Source organism: Lepisma saccharinum, chromosome 1 (genome assembly GCF_977018435.1).
Source record: "Lepisma saccharinum chromosome 1, izLepSacc3.1, whole genome shotgun sequence".
Taxonomy (NCBI): Eukaryota; Metazoa; Arthropoda; class Insecta; order Zygentoma; family Lepismatidae; genus Lepisma; species Lepisma saccharinum.
The window spans coordinates 3,500,533-3,519,188 of NC_139229.1; the positions used below are offsets into that span (position 1 = coordinate 3,500,533).

Here is an 18,656-nt window from a genome sequence, read left to right on the forward strand (position 1 = left end):
TAATATTAGAGAGCAAGTGTTCATTCCAATTGTAAGCATCTTTTTATCATAGGATTGCTTCAAAATATTCAAGGATTGCAACAGAATATTCAGATGTCTATTACATAATCACAAGATATACAGTTTCAACACAATATTGGTTACAAAGTGAATGGAGACTGCAACAATGTTTTACTGCAATAGTTTTTATTTATTGTATAGGAGGACGTGCCACTGACTGTTTATTGTTTTCTTTTTTTCATTTTGATTGTTAGTAGTACTTAATACTTTTGCAATGCACTGAATAAATTCTTTTCTTGTTTTAGGAAGCAGAGGATGCAAAAATTGAGAATTTTAACATCCAAACCCCCTTTGAATTCATTCAGGCATGGCAGGCTTTGAGAAACAATACAGGCTTAGAGCAACATGCTCAACTTTTACGGAGTTTAGATCCCAGCAAATTTGTAGCATGTAAGTATGTAAAAGTTCTAAAGTATCCTTTTTAATTTCAAACAGAAACACGTGAACATTGAAACACAAAATGAATTGATATGTTGTGAAACATACAAAAAAGTTATGTACAAATTGAAGCTCAGCCAGGATTCAAACCTAGGTCTTTGGCATTCTGTGCCAATGCTCTGCTACTGAGCCACCAAGCCAAACTCTTGAGTTCCCCATAATTTCAACCACTTGGATCTCTGTGTAATTTTTTATGTTCATTCCTTCACTTTCAGGAAGGTGCCATTAGTGCCCTCATGTGCAACAACAACAAAAAATTATCTATTCCATAGAAAGAGGTGACTGCCACGTGGGACACCTAGGTTTGATTCCTGAGGTGGGTGATCTAAGGTTGGAATTTTTACAGCCTTGTCCCCACATTAAACATCTCTGGAGCTTACCCAGCCTCAAATTCAATGGGTACCCAGAGCTACACGAGGTTCGTGATACCTGTCTCATAGAACTCAGGATTCTGTTGTCGGAGCCAAGCCCTTGCTTCATGCTTGACATCATCATCATCAGTATCGAGTGATTACAAGCATAAGAAAACAGTTTTTCTTTGTGACGTTTCAGGAGAACACACGCTCCTTTAATCAGACATTTATTTTAATTTTGACTAAATATACAGTTATAACAATGGTTAGTAATTTTTTAAACAAAAAGAATCCGTTATATAATGGATGTTGTCAATGTTACATTGTTGTAATATAGCAACTTAACTGTGAAAAAAGCAGTCTGTTTTATTTTTATTTGAGATTTTTAAAATTATGAATCCCAAATATCATCAGGTAATTCAAATTCATCATTGTTTTCACAAAGTCTCTTGATGTTTTCTGTTACATTAAATTTTAAAGATGGTGGCTTACTCCATTTGTGAAAAAGAAAACTCCATACTGGATCTATGTTACCATTTTCATTATTTAATTTATTCCAGTGTTCTTCTGCAATGAACGAAGCTTCCCAGACATTCAACTCTGTGTTTCCCGTTAATCTTTTTAAAACCCTTCTCTTTTTAATCAAATGTTTCCCTTCGATGATATGAGTTGACAAACCTGTTCTTGGGTTTAGATTTATAATGTCCAAATCGTGTTTGTGCCATCTTATTGCCATTTTCCTTGCTGTTTGCCCCACATAATCCTTTGAACATGAACAACTTATATTATATATTCCTGTGGTTTCCACATCTGGTAGAGTTTCTCATAATAATAATAACCGTAAACTACAAGAAAATAATTCTATAATGCAAGCAATGCGTACATACAAGAAAAACTAGTATCGAGTGAAACTGGAGTCTTCCGAGATGCTTCTTCAAAGGATCAAAGAGATGGTAATCACTTGGAGCAAGCTCCGGGAAGTATGCTGGATGATGGAGCAAATGCCACCAAAAACGAGCCAGGCCAGGACGTAAGGGTTTGGCTCCGACAACAGGACCCCGGGTTCTATGAGACAGACATCATGGACATCGTGTAGCTCTAGCAGTGGCGTACGCAAGGGGTGGGTTACGGGGTTTAAACCCCCCCCTTGAGCTTGTGAAATATTATGAAAAATGCTGTAGGAAACAAAATGAAATAGTCAATTTTTCAGTCAAATATCTGGGACAATAATATTACTATTACTACTTCTACTACTACTATACTACTAATAATAATAATTTGAATTATTATTTCCATGCAGCATGGAGAAAAGCACAGCATTCCAAACACACGCGTCTTTCAGAGTGATGCCTTGAAAATAAACACGAGTTTATGAGGTTAGGTTAGGGTAACTATGATTTAAAAGATAAAAAAGTTGTTTTGTGTTTCAGTTGCAACAATGTTCAATACACTGCCGTATGCAGGATTTTTTTTTTTTCGGGAGGGGCTGAAATAATAAATGTGGATAGCACATGGCTTCGTTTTGGAGGGCAGGATGCATAATAAAATATTTCGTATTTTTGGAGCTTTTCAGTCTATTAAAATTGTATTGAAAGACGAAAATGGTAATCGGGATTCACTTTAAAAGAGGTTTCGCATTTACACATTTTGATTTTTTTAAAGTTCTTAATGGATTTTTATTTGAAAATACTGATTTTCTCAAAATTTCGGTAGGGGCTGGAACACCATCGGCCACCCCTCCACGTACTCCAGCGTTCAACGAACATGTATTTTTTTTGTGTGAACAATGAGAATTAACTAAATAAAGTTGTTGGTACGTTGTAAGAGGTTAATGTATAGACAAAGGCTAGGCGGACAAGAATACAGTCACCAATTCGCCTTCCCATTGTATTGTTTACCACAGCACGTTTGAATGTCTCTATTTAAAATGTGTCACCTTGTAGACTAGACAATTATTCAAATGAAAATAAGCTTAAATTGTAAAATGTTTCATTGGTAAGAACAGGGAGACAATCCAGATGTGAATTATCGGGGACATTTATGCGGGGAAGAAGCCGGAAAAATTCCAACCAATTTCGGGAATCGAATCTGATCTCCCACGTGATTGTCACTTGTCAGACGCTCTATCGACCAGATCACCGCAGCTCCTTGGATGAGTTCCATACTTTGATTATTTCAATTTATTTTAATATATTTTCTTGTATTTATGGATCTTCTTCACCCTTGAAATGTCTCACCTCGTTGACCAGACAATTATTTCGTAACAAAGAAACAAAAAAATGCTCCCAGGATTTGATAAAAATCGAATGACTAGAAAGTGATTTCGTTCTATTGTTTTCATAAATACTATATTTATGCAGATCTCTACTACTTAATAGTAGTAGTAGTGGTATTAGTAGTATTATTAGTATTAATGTAGCTAATTAATTCATTATAAGTATTATTAATTAATTGTGATTATTATTATTTAATTAAAGTAAAACTGATAATGAGAATTTGAAAAAAGTTTTAGAAATAACACCCCCCTTGATGAAATCCTGCGTACGCTACTGAGCTCTAGGATAAATGCCTGAACCACGGAGGGATTATGTTGAGAAGTAGTGTGTGAAGTATCCTTTTTCGTGAGTCCGTTTGTATTAGTCTAATAAATACCTCCTGGAATTTGTAGGCTTTGTATTCTTTTTTTTTCGATCATCCCTCGTATATGCACAGGGAACTTTACTTTTACCTTACCCTAGAATGGTCATAACAGTGTTCAGAGATCCATGTAAGTTGTGGAAAATGTAATGCGACCAGGAGTTGCCACACAACTTAGAAGTGGAACAACAGAATGTCAATGTCGGACCTGGTCCAACTTACAAACAGAATGGGTTAATGATAAAACAGTTTAGCAGCGACTTCAGTCTTTGCTTACTATAAAAAACATGCATTGTACTCGAACTTACAAATTTAATATCATGTTCACATGGAAATCTATATGAATTCTCATTCCAATGCACAATGTATACCTAGGCATATGTATGTTGTCTATATTTACAGGCATTTTTTGAACTACAAATATTTCCAGCTGAGATTATATGCACCTAAGATGTAATTACTCTAATTATTCGTAATTTTCTTTGTAAATAATTACGATTTCCACATGACGACAGTTACCGAACCTCAAATTACATTGTAAGGATATTTTTTTCTTTTATTTTTAATATTTTTGGATGTTTTCGACAAAAAAAGCTTAACTTTTTGTCTTTTGATTCATTTGGTAGATAGTATCATATCCACCACACCAAAGAAATCTTTTTAGTACATGCTTTCAATATACATGAACTCTTATAATTACCATGAATTATGTGGTTGAAAGATCTTTAATCTGAAACCAAACCACGGAAAAAAATGTTATGATTATGTATTTTTTTTTTCAGTGCTGGGGAATAAATTGGATGACCCTATGCTGGTGACAATGTTGAACTGCATGGAAAATCATTTTCATACTAAAGATGATTTAGAACATGCCTTGGCTTTGTTGACAAGTCTCACCAAAGCTTCACGATTCAATATAGCATCTTTGTTTTTATCATATTCAGAGAAGGAAGGTAGGTGACACATTGAAAAAAAGATGTCAACATTTGGTAGAATAATATGATTCCTACAAGCACCTGAAGCATTTTGTTTTGTTACATTTCAGATCACGTGTTCCCTGTTAGACCCTTAAAAACCTGAAAAATATTTTGCCTCTTCATTTTTTTTAGTGTTTCAGTCACATGATACCTTTGTCATCTTTTTAATTGAAAACCAGTATTTTTTTTTACAATTAGGGTTTTGACAATGCTATAAGCTTAAAACTTGAGTTGAAGGGAAAATATTAGCAATAATATTGTACATTAGAGATGGGACAGATTAATCGGTATTCTTCAGTTCCGACCAATATCGGTGTATCAGTTTATCTGTAAAATTACCGATAATTTTACTGATCCAATATATCTATAAATATCTTAAAATGTAGTGCAAAATTCTGTCATTTTGTTATAATTTGTATGGATAATATCTGTACCCTACTTTTTAAAAAGTAAATGTCTAAATATGTAACTTCTTTTGCACTGCATTCATCTTGTAACATATATTTCATTTATTTTAATGTACCATTCAGGTTCTTTAAGGACCATTTTGAATTTTGTATCGAATCGTTAGAATATTCGTTACCGGCATAGGTAAATTTTATATTGGTACTTTATCGGTATCGGCCCAAATTTCACATCGACCCATCCCTATTGTATGTTAACAATAACAGTAAATGATGTGAAACAATTACCAGCTCTGCAGGTAATTGGCAGATTTGCATTATAAATTTACCAGTCTTCCCACAATTATTCAGGGTGGCCACTCTAGAACCAGAATAAAATTCGAGTATAATTTCCGGTTTTCAAGCTGAACTTTGCAAAAATTCAAGGATACAAGAAGATGTTATTTCTATTTTAACCTTATGTAATACTGCTTTGTACCACGCACACAATACTCACACAAACATATTAGAATACAAAGGGTCTGTATGATTCCAATGTGATCAAAAATTCTAATTCAATTCAATTAAACGATATTTACAGAGGTTGTTCGCTTTATATCCGACCATTTTCAATTTTGTGCTGCCACCTGGCGTATCATGCTGGAACTATGGGTCTCCTGGCGGGAGCACGGTTGTGTCTGACCTTGTAGGTGCGTGAGTGTTGGTAGTGAATGTTATCAAATGGCGCCGAAAAAAAACCGGTATTGGGAGGGTTACGTAATGGACCTTTTCCATGCTAAGTTTTCATACGTACACATTGTAAAACACTCAGGCCCGTTACACACAACAGGCTCTCCTTGTGAAACATTCACCCATGAAAACCACCAGGAGAAGGGCTGCAAACAAAGTGTCACATACCGTGACATTGACGGCAAGGGGCGCAGCAACTTTGTTCGTCAGTGCAGGGAAAGTTTCCCTCGTGGCTTTATGGTTGTGATGGGATTCAGATATGAGGGTAAGTTGATGATTTGCAAGGTGGACAAACACGTGAAGGTAAATGCCAGATACTTCCAAGACTCCATTCTGACACCTATGTATCAGAGAGACATCACACAATTGTATGGAATGGACGCGAACCAGGTGATGATGCATATGGACAAGGCTTCGAGTCATACCGCCAGAACATCACTACGTTTTTATCAGGAAATGACAGAGGAATTAGGAATTCGTGTCATTCCGTTTGAAGACATTCCTGTGAAAAGCCCAGATGTCAGTCCAATGGATTTTTGCGCATTTGGACTGTTGAAAAAACGTCTTCAATATCGCCGCCCACGCACCCTGGATGGTCTATGGAACGCTTGCAGGTAGGAGTGGGACAGAATTCCCATGCCTGTCCTGCGCCGGAGCTTGCTGCAATGGAAACTGCGATGCCGGACGATAGTCCACAATGCTGGGGGTCCAATAGAACATGATCGGTGGTGGCAGCGTGGTATCTCTTAAGGTGAGTACCCATCAAAAATGGTCGGATATAAAGCGAACAACCTTCTGTATATTTAAAATATTTAATTTAAAGTGAGGGATTTACATTTGTTATTTTCACAAACTCAGACTTGAAATAACATCTACAAACACAAGTCGCAAATGGTACGAGATATGCTAATCTACAAAAAATTAATTGTTTGAGAATTTAAAACTCAAATTTACCTGACTGACTTCAAGGTATCTTGCAATAATTTTCCGTTTGTCAGATAGATTGTTCTGCAAATGACACTAACAGAGTAATCGGATCAAGAGAATTCTGTTTTATTTTCCATGCAGTTTTATTTTCCTTCCTCAATAAAAGTAAATACTAAATTTGCCTCAGTGCATTTATAAATATGTATAAATTCAATGGAATTTGAATTCATAAAAGTTGCAATGTTTCACATCTACGGAGAAAAATTCACCCATGATTCCCTGTGAGTAGCCACCCTGTTATTGAAGATTTCTCCTTTCCAAATTAGGATGTAATGAATGTGTGATAATCATGAAATACTGAATAATCATCATAAATAAATGTTTCTCCAATTTGCTTGTAGAGAAACTATAATTTTCTCACTGGTGGCACTTTCACCTCTTGTCAGATAAGGGATGTTATAATCTGAAATATTACTAATATAGCACTTCTATAAACTGTGGATGAACACAAAGGTTACATGACATAAAGAATGTGCACACACACACACATGCATCCTCCAAGAACTAAAACTATGCAGTTGAAGTTACCTTTGTCACAGCTCACAGACATGGTCACTATTAAGAAACTCTGGCACTCCTAAACCTGAAGATTTATTGCTGCATCAACAGAAGTCTTCACATTTCATGTTTTCATCAAAAATGAAATATGCATGCCCCTACCAATACCTATACAGATTTTTGAAAATTGTAAAAATTCGAAGTTGATTAAAAATGTGGATTATTATTATTAGTGTGTAAGTATTGCATTCCAATTATAAGTAGAGTTTTGTTTCAAAATGTAAATGATGAAAATATAATTTATGTAATCATCAAGTACAGTTTTTCCACACATTGGTGGTGCAAAATAAATGGAAACTTAGAATTTTGCAAAATTTACAGGGTAATTTGACTCCACAAAAATGCCAGAGAAAAATTCCAACCAATACTTTCCGATACCGATACATCAGTATTGGTATCGGCTAAGCCCTAGTTTTAAGAGATGGGCAGATTAATCAATACATATCGGCCAATATAGGCATATCAGTGTATTGGTAAAATTATCAATTATTTTACTGATCTGGTATCTCTCTAAATATTTTATTTAATTCAAAATTCTGCCATTTTGTTATAATTTTTATGAATAATCTCCATGCCCTACTTTTTAAAAACATAAATGTCTAAATATGCAAATACATTTGCACTGCAGTCACCTGGAAACAAACATTTATTAAGTAGATCAATCAGGTTCTTAAAGGACCATTTGGAATTTTATATCAGATCAGTAGAATATCATTTATAGGTAAATTTTATATCGGAACTTTATCGGTATCGGCCAAAATTTCATATCAGCCCATCCCTAATTTCCATCATTGTGAATTAAAATGAAAAATTACCAAAAATCTATACAAGTTTTAACAATTATTAATACAAACACATTCCAAACCAGCAACCTTGATAATACTATTATGTATGCCATACATTTTCATTATGCCAGCTGTAGTGTATTGTAATAATGTACACTTTGCATTGTAACAAGTTACGTTAATATTTTTCAGCACTTATGCAATTCTTCAGCAAAATCGAAGCCCAAGGTTTTCTACAAGTTGCAAGTTTAAAGGAACTCTACAAATTGTAGTGCTAGTCGTTTATCATTTGCAGCAATGAATTTGAATAATACATAGTTTTAATTACAAGAAACTAGGACTTTCAGGTAGGATTGAAAAATTTTGTTAATTTATTGCATTAAATGTAATACAATCATTACAATATTATGTGTTTTACTTTTTTTTAAAAAAAAAAAAGTGTACACTTTTAAAAATATGTTGAATTCAAATTTTACCTGTAACTGAAACAGATTTTCTTTGGACAGTAAACCTTAAATCATACAATGTGGAGTTATTTTGGGAATAAATTAAGCTAAGAAACGCCATAAGCAAGATGACTTCTATTAATGTTATGTGGAGATTATCAACACAATATTCTACAAGAACATGAAGGTGGTAGAAAAATATAAGGTCAAAGCATACTTACATGTTCTTTTGGCCCTGAACCTCAACGTTTTCAGTCGAATTTCCCTTCACCACAATGGATTGGTTAAATGGTGATGTCACTAGTAGCCAATGTCCCGGATGTATGTTTCCAAACAAAACTTTCAACCCATTTACTCTATCCTAAAAACATTCGCAAGGGAAGTTCGTTGCGGACAACTTGACTGGGAATAGTGAACGGTTTTTAGAATTTTAGAGGTTTTTACAGTTTTTTTAAAAATTTTATACAGGAGGACCAAAAAGTTTTTATAATAGGTTTTAACTTAGGTAACGATGGCTTTTAAGAACGTAAATTGTCAGAGTGTAATCGATCTTCCTATATTTTTGAAGAAGAGAGAAGTTATCTCTCGAAACGTTGTAAATGAAGAACAAACTATACTTGCAAAAAACGTAAGTAAAACTGAATTTATATTGCATCGAAAATGTATTGGAAAGGGATAACTTTTGTTACAGTGACAGCAGTTAACAAGCAAAATAGTGAGGTATATCGCACATCAGTGTAAAGATTAGATTCTGGTGAATATGTAGATATTTTACTAATTACGTACAAACAGATGCTAATTAAGAAATAACGTAAGAAAATGGGGTATTTTTTTGAGGAAACTCATGAAAAATTGAAACGCTCGGAACATTGGCAGTTTTAGTCCATATTTAAAGAATAATTATGGGTGAAATCTAATCGTAGGAGGTTATCATTTGTTACTGTGACAGCAGTTAGGAAACAAAATACTGATGTCTGTTGTGTATCGGTGTAAAGAATATATCAATGTTTTTGTAGTAAATTGTTGATGTTTTTCTTGTAAAACTACTTGATTTTCTTACGTTACTTCTTCACTAAAACCTTATCCATGAGAAATGAGTAACATATTCAGGTGTTCCTGGATACACATTGATGTATGCAGAGGATATGGTGTGTATGCAAACATTAAATTGAAGAAAGTATGAATGGAGCATGCGTGAAACGTATATCAGAATACAAGAATACATAATTGATGATGTTACAACTAGATACTGTACATGGCTGTAGGGTTTAAGGCATCATGCTTTGGGCTTGGGCAATGTGGCACATGTTGGTTTCTGTCTCCTGGGGAAAGCTTAACAACTTTTCTCCTTACATGTTGAAAGCAGTTTTTGGAATTTTTAATATTACGAATTTTTAGGAGCAAACTTCAACATATGTTATAATAAATATATTTATATAGAATCGTTCAGAATTCACATGATACATTAGAATTACAAATATATTGAGAAAGGTTGGCCTTGTACACAAACATTTCATTCAAGTAAAATTTTAAGAAGACAAAGCTTTCAGCTAGTAACATGTGTCTTGGTAAAGGTTAGTCAATGTAGATGTTAGTAGACAGCCTCACAATGTCATCAATGGGAGCCTCTTTTTCCAGTTGGAAGAGACAAAACCGCTTGTACCATATGGCCAACTGCAATCGACTTATAGATTGCAAATACATTTGATACACACTCTGTCCAGGTTACCTCTGGAGCAAGCAAACGAAAACAAGTCTGCGCAAGTAGTGATCAAGACTGCTCCACCAATGAACACGTGAGGGAACGGGATTCCATGGAGGGGGGAAGTGACTGTGGTTACCAGCCTTTTGTTGTAATGCGTGACCTTGTTCCACAGACTCTAGGGATAGAGTATAAAGTTCCAGTATATTTTGCAACATGTAAATAATTCAAAATGGTTGCAAACTTCCAAAAAACACTCCAGCAAAGCAAACCAAGAATTGGAATTTACCAACAGCATGTGACGAGAAGTTTTCCAATCACATTCACAAAGTGAGTACGGCCACCAACCATTTGCAGATGCGTACACTGCTTCACTCTGCCTACTCCCAGTCTTCCCTTTTCTTACTTTAAGCGCCAGCCCCTGTGGCAGAGTGGTTAGCACATCACTCTACGATGCCAGGGGTCCCAGGTTCAAATCCTTCGCAAATTAGCCAAAAGTGGCACACAAAGTGAAGTAAAATAAAGCAGATCAATGTTACTTTAAGTGCGGCTTTTTTTTTTAATACAGATTCCTGGGACAGGGTATACATGTTGAGTGCATTTACGTATAAGATGATGCACGTTTTTAATGTGTACAATGCATCTGATAATACTACTTCATCATGAGTAAATAAAACATAAGCACATGCTTCTTTAAGATAATTGTGTAATCTTTTATTGAAAATCATGTTGAGAAAAATATACATGAAATTATTTACAGCTTGATATTTACAGTAAATTTATCAGCATATGTGTAAAACATTTTAACAAAACAACCATTTCTAAGACCAGTTTTTACATAATCTTGGTAACAAGGAAGTTGTAGAAAAGCTAGATCCATGAACATACTGAGAACTAACATTTGAAAATAATAGACAAATAATGCAGTACAATGTCATGTAATGAAAAATGGCATAATAATGAAAAATGTAAAGTGCATTAGGAATTATCACTGTCCTCATAGAATTCTACAAGGCTTCAGAAGGCATTCATAAATATGTGAACATTAGCACAGAAACTGTGTATAAATGTACTCTTTCACTTCCTCTCTCACTCCCTCTTTCTCAAGGCATTTACAATGTGGGCAGGATAAATTTTAGAGAGAATTCTCTGAACTTAATATTCATATTTTTTGCATTAACCGAAGTAATACTTTTTTTTTAAAAAAAAAAGAAGTATTGTGCTAAAAAAAATGAAAACTGCAATGTGTGCAAAAGAACATTTTTGGGAAAAAAATTGATTTTGGAGCTCAATATTAAAATGTATGCCACCATAAAATTATATAGGAATAACCAGACTAAAACCCTTGTGTTTCAATAGCCTTATTCAAACATTTTCAGCAATTTCGCTTTCTTTCAGTTGGTTTAATTTTATAAAAGAACTTTGGTTCCATTTAAACAAATTGGAAAAACAAAGAAAGGTGACTAAGCTAGTCATAACCTTTTGTAATTCCTTGTTTAAAATTTTGAAAGTACATATGATAGAAAACACTATCTTTTGAAAAATAAAAATCATATAATCTACATCTCACTTCTAGATATATATATATATATAACATTTACATTTTGAAAAATATGTACTGTACACAAATGCTTGTATTGATTAAATAGGAATTCTATTCGGGTTAGGTAACTGAACTCGTACAATTTTCTTAAAGAAGGAGGACATTATATAAATTTAATAACGAGGAAAAGCGAAGTAATTACAATGCTTTCTATTGAAGTGGAAATATAAACTACAGTTTTTATATGAAGTTTCAAACATGTCCTGAAAAATATTATGAGAATGAATTATTATTGTCATTCTTATATTATATTTCTTTCATAAGAATAATAACAGCATCTTGCAAACTTGTTTTTTTTGTGCCCTCAGTGTTCAAAGTAACAGGTATCTTAATGCTTCTCCAATTATCTTAACTTACGAAGCTGATACTACATTTATAAACAGATAATAATTGTAATAAATGTTTTAAAATATTGTTCATTTTCTGCACCCAGCAGAATTACATACGCACATTAGATACAAATTAATTATTCAATGAAGTGTGTTCAAATTAATCGTATGCATATAGAGTAATGACAGCTTATGTGTCTGGCATTTTATTCAGCAAATAACTGTTCCTATTCTTGGTCTCGTATATTTTTTTTGCATTTTACAGTGTTAATAATTTGCAAGAAATTAATGCAAATATGTACATGGCAGTGACACACTGTTTTGTGAAATAAACAAGGTGAAGTTAGAAAAAATATTATTTTGAAAGTTTTTATACATATTAACATGATAAATTATATTAATTTATAACATTTTATATAATTCATTTATAGCTGACAATAGCTTATGTGAAATTTTCAAACAAAAGCTCTGTTATGTTTTTATGTAAGAGTGTTAGCAATCATTACTTGAAAATTAACATTTGTTACTTTAATTCTAAATTTTGATGCAGTTCATAAGTCAATAATTTAGAATTATTGATTATATGCTTTACATGTCTTCCAACATATTGAATGTTTTTTGAATAAAATTTCATTTAAAAATATCTTAAAACATGAACTGAAGTGTGGCCCAATTTCATGTAAGTATGCTCGGTATTAAACTATGCCACATTAAACTTCAAAGTGCATCTTTTAAAGATTTTATAAACACAATCAATTTTTCTTACACTTTTTTTTGATATTTCCTGATTTCACACTCTCTGATCTCTTAGAATTCTATTTCTATTTAATTTCAAAGTAATACTGAATTGTATCTCTCACAGCTAAAATAATGTGATTAATACTTTAAAAGTTTAAAAAAAATAATTAGAAAATTGTAGAAAACATCTTATTATGCAAAGTTAGATTTTCTATGTTTGCTAGAAAAATTAACTTAAAATTATATTTTTTATAAAGTTAAATACTTGATCACAAGGGCTTTAGTCGGTTAACTTACAATATAAATAATCTCTTCTTTTTCTTCAAATACTGGTCACTTATAGAATAAATAACAAACTTGTAACAACTACCAACAGTAATGTTCTTATAATATGCCATCATGATATAAATAAAACACTGATACTTATGTTTTTTCTATCATAACAAAAACACATATTCTGTTTTCATGTTCAAGATATTGCTATGTTACTGAATTATAAATATTTTATTTTAATGAGTGGAACTATCAGCAGAATATGAAAAATGAAAAACCTCACAGAATTGTCCAAACAATTGCTTATAAATAGCATCAATGCATTTTCACACAGTGTGCTAGTGCAATGTTCATGATATCACACTGCTGTACTCATGTTTTGCAACCTTAAAAGACAATTAGATATTACTATTTGTTAAACACCTCAGATATCTTAAAAATAGCGAAAAAGAAGCTATACCAATTCCTAAAGTCCCTTTTTAATTACTTTAAATATTAAGCTAATCTTAAGCTTTCAATGATAAATTTCTGTTTTTTCCCCACTACTTGCTAAGAAATCTTTTAATGAAACTCAAGTCACTTTTCGAATGTATAAAGCACTTCTAAATTATTTTTGCATTTTCATTATAAGTCAGAGCAAAGGCACATAGCAAAGAACAGCTGATTTTTTCTTGAAACAAATTAATAAGTTAGACATTAGGAGAATATTGAAGGCCAAATATTTATCACGGGGCTTAGTTCTTCATAAATATGGACACACTTCACTTTATTTCTTTACTGTGTGAATGACAAATATTGTCATTACTAATGTTCATCATGTCATGTAGATTTTCCTGGTTTATGCGATAAATGTCTCTTGCATTATGAATTCATGTAGGTAGATTCTTGGTGGGTAGCTGTAGCTATATATATTATACACATGTAATAAAAATATTCAAAAAAGTTTTAATTTATGAAAGAAAATTACATTTTGCATGCATGTTGTTTCTACCATTATCAATGCATCTTTAAATATAAATTTGGTCTTTGATACAGATTCGATTATTTCTTATATGTCATACTTTTCTAAATCCCAATGTCTGATTGAACCTAACCAGCAATTTTTGTTTCTTGAAGAGGAATCTTATGATTCGGAAACTTTGTCTGTTCTCTTGCCAATTTTCTATCGACAATGTTCTATAATAATGTATATATTTATTCTTCTTTCTACCTACTTCTTTTAGAACCTTCATCTCTGTTTATGCTAAATATATATATATATATATGCAATGGACGTGAATAGTTTATATTTATATATATTTCATTTACAGCAAACATAGACTGTTTTTAACAGAACATGTGTTCATACTCCCACAACACAGGGTGAATTCAAAGACGTACAGCAGTGTGAACTAATAAGACCTTTTTATGAGTATAAATATGAAATACGTGAACCTTGTATATTCGTAATTGTTGTTAGAAAATGAAGGGGATGTAGCTTGCACTATACTGCCTTAACTAAACTTCTTTTACTACATCAGTAACAGCGTTTAGTAATTACATGACTAGAATAACAGCTCTCTCTGTCTACTGGCACAGCCTTCAATTACATGTTAAATATTTTTGCAATCACTTTATTTATATACATTTTAAATCCTGCATGAAGCAATGCAAGTTTCCCTTTTTTTAACAAACTCGTTTTATTTTTCCTTTTCCTTTTCGAAATATTTTATCTGCTTGCTCAACAATTAACTGAGAAAACAGATTATATTTTCACACAACCCAGGTTGAAAATAATAATGTTTGGAAGAGATTCTATACAGTTGCGATAACGATGCGTAAATTATCGTTTGAGAATATAAGCATTATTATAGTTCAATAACAAATAATTTTTTTAAGGGGCAATGATGCTTAATACTGGCTAAAAATATCTTAACAATGCTTTCGCTAAATAGTTTGTTGTTATTCCTCCTCCTCTGTGTAAATGTGTGCTTGTGATAGTGACGTTATTATTATTAATTTTCTGTTTTCTTTCAAGTTAACAATTATTCAGAGAAAAATCCACTGAACAATAATATTTGTATTCACTTAACAAATGGGATGAATGACACAGTATTGGACAGAATAGTCAAGTGGATTAAACCTGTAGCAAATTCTACTTTTCTTATGTATATAATAAGTTCAAATAGACAAGAGACACAGATGAATCTGATATGGCATAGCACTGCATAGTTTTGATGCACACTGACTAATTCTACAAGTTGGTCATATCTGAAGCACTTTATAAAAAAAAGTCTATAAGGGTACAGTTCGTATCATTAGTAGCACCAAGTTAATTTCTATTTTGTTAAATAAATAACTGTGTTACCCATCTCATCTCCTTGCACAGCAAAATCTTACCAAAAGTATTGGTGTTCGTACCAACGGTGGTTTTGGGGGACAAATACATTAAGTGAAATTACTCTACCATTCTAAATGTGCATAAAAAATGTACAATGATTCATAATATAACACTTTGCATATAAAAATTGTAGGAAATATTGTTAACATACCTTTGATTCAAGCTGTAGATCCTCACTGTAAGCACTTACATTCAAAAGTGTTTCTTTTTTAATCCTTTCAGTGAAAAAAAATGAAAACACGGTTGCACTTAAGTTCATATTATTCATTGTACACTGCTTGTATAGTTTTAACACTATGAAAAACATCCTGAAAGTTCCATGATTATTTCAAAATTCTCTGTTCTTCATTTCATAGTTTCATTTCTTATCGTTTGTCCCATTTTTTCACACATGGTCACGTTGGTAGATGCAATTTCCCTTTCCATGTCATATTCTATCTAAAGTCTCACTTATTATGTCATAAACTCAATAGCATAACAATAACTCATGCCGATAACAGCAGATATACGTATTGTTTTATGTGTACATAAGCATATATATACATATATATTACATTATTCTTCTTGTTACATAAATACCTTTATGTAGCAAAAAACATTCTCTTGCTTGCCATGTAGCTTATTCTGACGCTCGCTGCAAATCTTCAAAACATGGATGGTGTATGAAATAATCTGTAGGCAGTATGAAATCAATTCATAGTCCCTTGCAAAATTAAAGTTTTGCTTACATAGCTCGTTATTCAGTTTTAATATTGTTAAAATTTCAACATCATTATTAAAATTTGTATGTCATAACAAGCAATAGAAATTCTTTTCGATTATTACCATTAAACCTAATATAAATTATTTGGGAAAAAACAACAATAGTACCTGCGTGGAGAAGTGTTTAGGTATATATTTGAGTAGCGATTCACCTCACATTGAAGATTGTACATCACGCTACTAACACTAAGCCAATTTGTCTTCTCAAGACTGAAAACAACCTTATATCACTTAGTATTTAGCTATATACAACTGAAATATGCCTTTCTGAAAGACATACATCATACTTTTATCTGTGAATATTTGTGCATTTGTTAACACGATGTGACACATTATATTGGTCCTGAGAACAGCAGCGATTAGGTTTGAGCATCTCCTGTCATAAAAATCACACTCCCAATAGTAGCATAGTTTAGAATGGTATTAATTTTGTCGTAAGAAAATTCAAATTTATTAAAACAAAATATCAGGTTCTGCATCATCGTTACTAATTGATAATAGCATACAACTTCACAATATAATATCTTTAAAAAAAATCATGAAATCAACTAAGAAAAATAGAATGTTATTTCAAGAAGAAATATGTCCATGCTTTCAAAAATAAATTTGAGTTTCATATTTACAGCATTAAAGGCTTAATTTTTCAAACAATTTGCAGAACCAGTATCCTTAAGCCTTTCATTAAAAATTTGGCATTTTTTATAAGCAAAGCGATCATGCTGTTCTCATAAGGGTGAAAACAGTTAAGTTTTAGAAGATAGAAAGGCATAAAATCACATAAGGCCAGAATTATAAAGATAGTGGATCACTCGTGACAAAACAGACAGTGCCCCGTTTTCCCATTCTCAAATACTCCAGATGACCAAAAATATTAACTTAGTGAACAAGACCGAATACATCGGTCAAGGCAATTTCCCCTGTTCTGTTTCTAAATTTCCCTCCACGCACCATCAAGCTTATACAGTACTATTCAATGTTTAATGTTCATTATGAACAATGATTTCAGGTTACACATCATGATTCATAGCATGACAAATCATGCAAAAAAAGTACTTCACAGGCAAAATTTCTACATTCCTTATGAAAATGCTCTGTAATGGACAAAGAAGAAGATAAGGAAGATGGCATAAGCTGTAGGGAATATGATCCTGGCAATGACGTCGATAGTTTTTGCCACTCTGATCGGATGGGGAGGTTCTTTCTTGCGGACCTGTAAAAAAAGCAAGAGATTCATGAAGTGTGGTAAATATGAACAAAGTTTCATATTCCACTGTTCTTGTTCTAGCAACCAATTAATTTTGAAAGTCAACTGTCCATGGTAATGAAGGCAATGGATCTTCAAAATTAATAAATCACTAAAACAAGGCCAGCCTACTGTCGAATTAAAAAGTATGGATACTAGAGTGTGCACTCTAAATTAAAAATTAATGAGTAGATCTACGTGAAAACAAGTTACATCAAAATTTAGCTTATTCAATTCTGCGTTAAGCTATGGTAACCAATTTTTTTTTTCGAGTATGCCTTCAATTTTTTATCATCATAACAAGAAAAGAAGTACTTTTTTTGGCATTTTCCAAACTACCACTCTCTTTGAAATTCAATAAATGAAAAACTTGTCGGATCATGATGAAATTTACATACATACAGTGCAGGTAGAAAGGCTTTAAACAAATTCTTAATTTTCAGGTTTTGTAAACAGACAAAAACAAGGTTCTTATCAATTTCATGAAACAACTTTTTCTTAGTTTCATGGTGTTGTTTTGAATCTCTTTGCAGCTGTTTTTTGAACCCATATCATTGTTAATTCACATTGCAAAACAGATTTTATGTAAAGGTAGTGATTGCTGCTACAACTGTTTCAAGCATTCCCATTGGCTGGTAGCTTTTTGTGGTGGTAAGGATAGACTTGTTTGGTTTGGTTCTCTTAGAAGACGACGATGAAAAATTGTTGTAACAAGCAATACCGTCCTTATGCCAATTTTAATTCAGAGGAAAGATGTGTGTTGAACGTGGCTACACCGCTTGCAGTGACTGCCTGCAGTTTCCACAGCTTAACGGACATTTATTTAATTATTTATTCCAAGTTTCAGATACAGCACTTAAAAAGCCATTTTACACTGAAAACTAACAAGAACAAGTCAAGATGGTTTTAGGTAAAAACAAAAAAAATTTAAATACTAGGGTGAATCAAAATATTACACCCAACCCATGTTCCTGTACTAACAGAGATAAAATAATCACGCTTGGTGGCAACACTGTCTGGAATGTTTTCTTCACACACCAGAAGCACCCGTGCTTCAGCTGATTTAGTATCCGAGTAGTCACAGTGTGAGTATAGCGCATCATATTGAAGTGGCGTCCAACATTGAGGTGCGCTCTGTCGTCCGATTTTTGTGGGCACAAAGGCATAATCAGAGTGAAATCCATCACCAAATTGTTGAGGTGTATGGTGAGAATGCGATGTCACGCCCCATGATCGCAAAATGGTGCCAGAT

At 32.8% G+C, this 18,656-nt stretch overlaps 2 protein-coding genes across 17 annotated transcripts in view; one reads left to right on the forward strand and one right to left on the reverse strand.

Annotated features, from left to right (window-relative positions):
• Spag1 (Spag1 axonemal dynein assembly factor) overlaps window positions 1–8,431 on the forward strand; it is a 46,627-nt gene extending 38,196 nt beyond the window's left edge. Inside the window, exons 10-12 of the mRNA XM_083128479.1 lie at window positions 306–450; window positions 4,271–4,441; window positions 8,121–8,431. Coding sequence (XP_082984605.1) covers window positions 306–450; window positions 4,271–4,441; window positions 8,121–8,200 — 396 coding nt within the window. The 3' untranslated portion in view covers window positions 8,201–8,431. The remainder of the gene's footprint in view (window positions 1–305; window positions 451–4,270; window positions 4,442–8,120) is intronic.
• A 2,340-nt stretch (window positions 8,432–10,771) lies between these two features.
• The window catches only part of pHCl-1 (pH-sensitive chloride channel 1), a 655,929-nt gene continuing 648,044 nt past the window's right edge, over window positions 10,772–18,656 (reverse strand). For all 16 annotated transcript variants that reach the window (XM_083128521.1, XM_083128534.1, XM_083128594.1 and 13 more), the window contains one exon: window positions 10,772–17,371. In XM_083128521.1, the coding sequence (XP_082984647.1) occupies window positions 17,240–17,371 (132 nt within the window). In that variant the 3' untranslated portion in view covers window positions 10,772–17,239. The remainder of the gene's footprint in view (window positions 17,372–18,656) is intronic.